General features: G+C 38.3%; 2 protein-coding genes across 2 annotated transcripts; both read right to left on the reverse strand.

Moving 5' to 3' along the window:
* Positions 1 to 3,093: 3,093 nt before the first annotated feature.
* P153DRAFT_371493 (uncharacterized protein) lies at positions 3,094 to 4,677 on the reverse strand. The gene has a single exon (XM_033669273.1). The coding sequence runs from the start codon at positions 4,622 to 4,624 to the stop codon at positions 3,284 to 3,286; it is 1,341 nt and encodes a 446-aa protein (XP_033518073.1). The 5' UTR covers positions 4,625 to 4,677; the 3' UTR covers positions 3,094 to 3,283.
* A 661-nt stretch (positions 4,678 to 5,338) lies between these two features.
* Positions 5,339 to 6,496, reverse strand: P153DRAFT_391277 (uncharacterized protein; the record flags this gene model as incomplete). The annotated part of the gene is made up of 4 exons (XM_033671036.1): positions 5,339 to 5,475; positions 5,522 to 5,793; positions 5,885 to 5,997; positions 6,410 to 6,496. 4 exons carry the CDS (start codon positions 6,494 to 6,496, stop codon positions 5,339 to 5,341), a joined length of 609 nt encoding a protein of 202 aa, XP_033518074.1.
* Between the last annotated feature and the right edge of the window lie 891 nt (positions 6,497 to 7,387).

Raw genomic sequence — 7,387 nt, forward strand, 5'->3', positions numbered from 1 at the left:
GGTATAGTTTTAGCTATAAAGAAGAATAGAATTAAATAAATAAAATTAATAAATAAATAAATAAAGATCTTAACTTTTAAGGTATATAAATTATTTATATACTAGCTGACCTATATATATTATTATTACCTCTAGTTTCTTTAAAGATACTTTAGTTATATATTTAGAATTACTAGTTAATTAAAAGGTTTTTACTACCTAGCTATAGTTTATAAATTAACCTTAGGTTTAAAACTAAACTAAACTTTAACTAATAGCTACCTAGGCTTTTAATATATATCTATACTAATATATTAAGCAGCTAGTTAATAAAAGAAATAGAAATTTTATTAGCTTTCTATTACTATTACTATATACTTTAACTAGTATTTACTATTAGAAGTATAAATACACTATAAACCTAGAATAATAGTAAGATTCTTAATTAACTAACTAGATAATAAGCAGATTAGAAAGTATTACTAAATCTAAGAGTAAAAAGTTTAATAAAAAGAATCTACATAGTTAGTAGTTTATATACCTAAAGTAAAAGTATAAAGTAAATAATTAAAAATTTAAAGTTTAACTACTTTTTTATATAGGCTAATAAAGTTAATAAAGAATTTTAATTACCTTTTTTTTTAACTCTAACTAGTTACCTTCTAAGTTATATAATAATACTTCTCTAACTCTTAAAAAGTTCTACTATAGGTAAGCTTTTTATTTAAGTATTATAACTAAAAGATAATATTAGAATAGGTAATTTAGTAGGTATAGTACCTTTAAGTACTATAAGTAGTCTAGAATATAACTATTAAAGATACAGTAATAGTATTAGAAATAGTAATTGTAGTAGTAATACTAAGTAAAATTCTATAACTAGGTTGAAATTTAGAAATTATTAGAAATAATTTAAAATAAACAGGTATACGTATCTTAGAAATATATTAATAACATAATATATTTAACTCTATTCTATAGATTAGCTATATAGTAGAACCTATAGTTAGCTTAGATATACTTTCTAATAAACTTATTACTCTAAAAAGATAAATATTTAAAAGTAACTTAGGTTAATAAGCCTTAATATAAAGAATTCTTACCTTAACTAATAGATTTAAACTATTCTATTTATCTATTAAGTTAAATTTTTTTTCACGTTTCTTTAGTATTATAATTCTCTATATATTAAAAAACGTTTCTTTATTAGTATAGACTAATACTTTTAACACAATATTGTGTAGTATAATACAGAAAAAAAAAGAAAATAGTTATTAGTATTAGTATAGTACTTTAGTCTTCTCTTATTAAACGCCTAAAGACCTAACTAAATTACATAAGAAAGTAGTAAGTCCTGGTTAGTATAATTAAAATACTTTATATTACTAAAATACTAATCTTCTTATGTTTTATTAAGTTAAAAATAGACTTAGAGTTTAGCTTCTAAAAGTTAGAAATTTATATCTCTTATTTACTATTAAAAACTAATAAAGAATATTTAATATTAAGCTTTCTTATTTAAATTATATTTTTATTTATTAGTATTAAAATACTACTTCTCTTAGAATTAAAATCTTTTTAACATAAGCTTCTATTAATCTTAGGTATACCTTCTAGAAAATAGGAAATTATAAAAGTATTCTAGAAGGTTAAACACCTTATTTTCTAACCTTTAGAGTTAATATAATAGTATAATAAATCTAGGTTATAGAACAACAGTAATATTACTAATAGTAATATAAATTATATTATACATAGAAATAGTTATAGTAATAAAAATAAAAAGTTAAAAGTTTTAAAATTATTAAAGTTTAGTAAATATAGTAAGTAAAGATCTACGTAATAGAATAAAATATATTATTAAAATAGATTAATAAGATCCTAATAATTACGTTATATATTAGTAGATATTATCTATAGTATAGATAGTACTAGAAGTTAATAAAAACACTAATAATTACAAAAACAAAATAACTACTTAATAATAAAAAGAAAACTTATAATTAAACTTCTTACTTCTTAAAATTATATATTATATAGCTTCTAATATAGAGGTATAAAAGTTTAAAGTATAGAAAACAATTATTAAAGTTTTAAAAATTTTAAAAGAGTAGATTTTAAAATATAAATCTACTAAGTGTAAATCTTTAAATTAATTTACTATACTCTTTAATAAATATTTTTAAACGTATAGTAGTGTCTATAATTGTTTATTAAGAATAAAAAGATTCTTATAATAAAGTAACTATAATATTAATAGGTTTAAGATATAATAAAAGTTATATAAGCCTAATTTAGTTAGCTTTTAACCTAAGTTTTAAATCTAGCTTAACAAAAGATATTATTTATAACTATTTTCTTTTATAAACTTAATCTATTTTATAAGAGTTTATAGAAAGTTTTTTTAAAGTATTTATAGAAAATAAGAATTACTTACTAATTTTCTTTAAAAATCCTATTACCTTAAAATAAAATATATTAGAAAAAAGCTCTATTATAGAAACCTTTATCTATACTTTTAATAGTTTTCTACTAGTAGACTTTTAAGTTTAAGGTATTAGGCCTAAAAGGTTTTAAAAATAGTTCTTATTAAGCTTTAAGGCTTATACCTCTAGAATTTATCTAATCTCCTTATTAATAATTATTTATTCTATATCTTAAATTACTGCCTAAGTTCTTATATATCTAGATTAGTATATAAGTAGCTAGTTATTAAGAAATAGCTAATAAGTTTCTTATAACTATTACTATATACTTATACTAATCTTTACTATATAATAAAGGGCTTAGTTTTAGCTTCTATACTTAGTTACTATATTAATTCTTACTATTTTATATCTATCTTCTTATACTATAAGTATAAATATACTATAAACCTAAAATAATTCTACATCTTAATAACCTGTTTATAGTTCTCTTATCTTAAAAAATTATAAGTAACTATTAACTTTTACTACATAGACTCTAGTTAAGAGTCCTATTATAAGAAATATTTCTTTAGATAGAAAAGTAATAAGTTAATTTTTATAACTATACTTTAGTAGATTAAGTCTTACAGTTAATAATAGTTAGTATTAAGAGCTTATAATATAATTTTAGAGAAAATGTAAGTCTTAAAAGATTTTATTGTTACTGTAGATAGTTATATTAATCTTATCAATTCTTGTGCTTATTTTTATGCCTACAAGGCGCGATTTCCTGTTCAAAATCTATCCTGCATCTACTCATCCCCAGCTGGATTCGCTTGCTTTATTCTCTGAGCTATATTAGTTTAGGCCGACCCCCAACATCTGCACGCCTATTCTCAACACCGGCGCCTTTTCGGATCAGGCGAGGTTGTTGGGCTCGGTGGCGGCAGACTAGGCGTACCTGTAAACAGATTGATACTCCCACCATATCCCTGGTCAGACGCGGTGGTGTGAGACATCTTGGACATTCTGCGCGTAGGCGAGACACGAGCGCGCTTCTGCGCCTTGACGGCCTTGAGTATTGGGATAGTCGCTTTGATGCGATCGAGGCGAGGTCCTAGCGCGAAGTCGAGGATGTTGCGCAGCCGACCTCGCAAGCAGACCATGGTAGGATTGTTGGGGTCGTGCAGGTCGCGCAGGAACGACTGCTCGATCTTCTTCATGTGGTAAGTTGGCGATTTGGCTTGGTCGTCCTCCCGCCAATGCACGAACAGATACGCCGACTCGAAGTCGCACGTAAGGGAGAAGTGACATGTGTCGACGACGGATGGAGAGATGCCAGCTTCGGTGTAAAAGGCGTGCAGATGGTTAATGATGGCTGCGCCGTCTCGAGCACTCTGATGCATGGCGTGCCAGTGCTTGTCGCGTCCCTTGGCGCTCTTCCACTGGCAGGTGAGGAAGGGAAAGTGCAGGTCGGGAGTGAGCAGGTCGCGCATGATGACAGCCTCCTCGTCACGTGTCAGAGGGCAGTTTGTGACGTCGCTGGACGCGGCGACATGGACGGGAATGTAGCCGATGGCGTCGTCTGGCTGTGGCTGGCTGAGCTTGCCGACCTGGGCGTGGATGAAGGCGTCGGGCGCGGAGGGCAGAAACTGGCGGTTCAGGTTGCAGTTCTTGACACGGTGGACGTACGGCTCGCCATCGTCTGCCTCTCCCAGGAAGAGCAGGTGAGGCGCCAGGTAGGAGATGCCCGTGGCCTCGTTTGCAGCCTGTGCTCGTTTCTGGTTGCGCGCGACGAGTCTCGCAGCGGGCGAGAGCGGCCCGTCTCGCGCCCGCCGGATGACGTCTATCACGTGTGTGTCGAGCAGCGGTGGCAGGGCGGCGTCGGACGTGGGGAAGATGCCGTAAGCCTCGAGCTTGGCGCGTTCGTCGACGGTGGTGCTGCTCCCACCGTCTGACGTTGTCGAGCCTGTCATGGGCGGACGCGACTTCGGCTGGGTGGATGAGGCGATCGACTGCTCCCACTTTCGGAGGTTCTCGTGCGTGAGGGGCGCGTGCGGCAGGGATGGACTGGCGTGGGGCGACGAAGGGCTGGCTTTGGGTTGCGCTGGGCTGGAGTGCGAGTCGGCGAGCGTCTCGGGGGTGTGAGGGAGGACCGCCGGCTTCTGCCTCTTTGGCGCGGGCGCGGGCAGACAGTCGGCGTGAGAGTCCTCGGAGTGAGCGCGCTTACGAATCATGCAGAGGGTGATGATCCGCGTCCTTGTGGAGATGCTGGTCGTCGTGGTTATCGTGTCGTGTTGTTGGATCGTGTTGACGTTCCGAGGCTGGAGCATCTGGCACGGGCGCTTGGACCAGCCGTTCGGCGTCCCCCTCGCTCAATGAGCATCCCTCTCACCCCATTGCTCTCCGCCCACCATCTCGCACATAACGTGTCGAACTTATGCACCCGCCTTCCTCATATTTGTGTCTCCGAGCTTATCTTCAGTCGGAGAATAGGCGATGGCGCTCATAGGAGTGGCACGTTACTAGAAGCAGGTGCATAGAGGAGTGGCATGAGGGGATAACTGGTTCGGACAGGACAGTCTATGCCGTGGGTCCAAAAACATTATCATAAACTCACTGCGTAGCAAAGCGGTATGTGCTCGATTTTTGAATTGTGAAATTATGTCCTGGGTTTGCAATGGTCATCTACTCTTCATCACTATGAGGCAATCCCACATAGGAATCCCTTTCATCGATCCAACGTGCCATTTTATCGTCGCCGCATCTTCCAAGGCCAGAAATCGTAGAAGTCTGAGCGGAAAACCATACCTCTACTCCAACGCAGAAGGTAGTCAGATGATGCTCCATATAGTCGACCCAGCGTAGCTTTCAAGAAAAGCGACACGGGAGATCAAGCTTTCTCAAGCCGAGCTCAACAAGCAGCTCAAATGTGGCGCATCTCCGGCACTTCATACATGGCGGAGCTTCAACGTTGCTTTCATGACTGCGAATACTGAATCAGCTTTAGTAGAGGAGGCTAAAGTGAGGTCCATGTCGACTTGGATGCTTGAACTCTTGTTGTAGACAGCAGTTTCGGAGTGATGGCCTGTGAAATTATTAGACGAATGCATCATGCACCTGGTGTTGCTTACTCATTGAGTTGTTAAGAAGGAGAAGGTTGGCAGCGGTCAGCTCATGAGTTGGGGCGGTTTTGCCGGCATCTCCCTCAATGTCTGCGCTTGAAATTGAGCACCTTTCCTTGTCGGTGTTTTCTGTACCACTGTACTTCTTCAGATCACCTCCCCATCCCTGGCCAATCACTGCACTACTACTGCCGTCTGTACCATTGCTGTTGTTGTGGCTGTCATCGTCTTTGCTGCTCTCTTCTACATTTTCAACGTACTGAGCAGTCCTACGGCCGGACCTGCTATCTAAAAAGGATGCCACTCGAGCCTCTATAAAGCCTACTTAGCACGAACTCGATAGCTGCACCGGTAGTAGATTCCGAGACCTACTTCTTCTCATAATTTTCCACCATAATGAGTATGTTTTGCGGGGGCGACGATGCCTCTGGAGGGTACTTGGCGAGCTGATTGGCCTTACCAAGGTAGTGCTCGATGAGCTCATGCTTGACGAGTTACCTTGACGGAAGGAGACGTGAGCTGAGGCCAGAGGAGTCTGCATCTCCTGCTCGTAGCGTAAATCGGTAAAGCACGGACACGACATATGCCAGCCTGAACCAAAGCAGTTGAGTTGAATTCTCAGTTTGACAGCTGATGATGGGGTGAGTCTCCAATGTGCTGGTGAGGTATTCAATTCTGTTCGAGGTAAGCATTCACGTCCAATGCTAGCGCGACGTGGCCAATTCTTACCTTCCTACGAGTAGCAAACTACCATGTGCGACGTTAATAAGCTGATTTATGGCAAAGAGTACTTGCCTTGTGGCGGGCAGCTCATACGCAACAGCGGGAGTGAAGTTAATCAAGATTGAACAACGATGATGGCAAGGCCGAGAAGTGCTCGCGGATATGTGTCCCTACCTTCAGTCGTTGAGTAGCGTGGTGCGAGCGAAAGTGCTTGAAGAGGTCATGAGATTGAATGCACATCGAGAGGGCGAAAAGGTGCATGGATGGCCTGGTAGGGAACAGTGAAAGAATCCATCGCGCTCATGAAAGCTAGCCCATTGGTAATTCCTACTTTCACCGCGACGATGATCTTGGCGAGACTACCCTGTAATGGGGCTTTGAAATCGTGGTTATGTGGAGTTCCCGATGCCTTAACATGGTCAGCAGCTTGCGCCAGAGGAATCGCAGACGCGAATCGGCATCAGGACGCGAAAAACGTGCGTGATGTAAAGATAGCATATACGAATTAGAAAGAAAATCACGTGTATTGGCTGCTCGCATCTGGGATTAATTCGTCATCTCTTCTTAAGCAAATAACCTTTCCGACATAACACAAACTGTCATCCCGGATCATAATCTATGGTCGGCTTTGGGTGATTATACCATGCGTTTGTGAAATGCTGCGATGGTTCGGAGCTTCTACATTTGCGATTTATGTAGAACAGCTACCCGTGAAATTAGAGGTTTAGGTGACATCATAGGTTTCTTGTACAAGCAGTTATTACTGCTGACTCATTTTAACGACTTTACTCTCAACTACGAACCAACCGTGTGTGCGTGTAATTGAAACCGGAGAGTACCTTAAATGAGATGTAGACGTACTGCCTTTCTCAGATGTTCATTTCTAAATATTCCTTCACGTTCGCGTGACTCTTTTGCCACCGAAAACAGAAGTCGCGGTTTTGCGGGAAAGAGAGGGACCTGTCGGACTAACCCCTTCTAGAGCAACACTGCAGTTTGGAGGGTACCTGTGTGCTTGAAGTATCGTTGTGATAAGATCTACTGCTACACGTAACAGCTCCGAAAGGTATGTAATCTGTGTTCCTGTGCTAATATCGAAATAAGTTACATGGCGATGGTGAATTCCCTACAGATTCATTTTGTTTTTTCTTT

This window comes from Dothidotthia symphoricarpi, assembly GCF_010015815.1.
Source record: "Dothidotthia symphoricarpi CBS 119687 unplaced genomic scaffold P153scaffold_27, whole genome shotgun sequence".
NCBI lineage: Eukaryota > Fungi > Ascomycota > Dothideomycetes > Pleosporales > Dothidotthiaceae > Dothidotthia > Dothidotthia symphoricarpi.

Excerpts from the sequence above, each read along its gene's own strand:
- P153DRAFT_371493 (XM_033669273.1), bottom strand. The coding sequence starts at position 4,624 with ATGATTCGTAAGCGCGCTCACTCCGAGGACTCTCACGCCGACTGTCTG.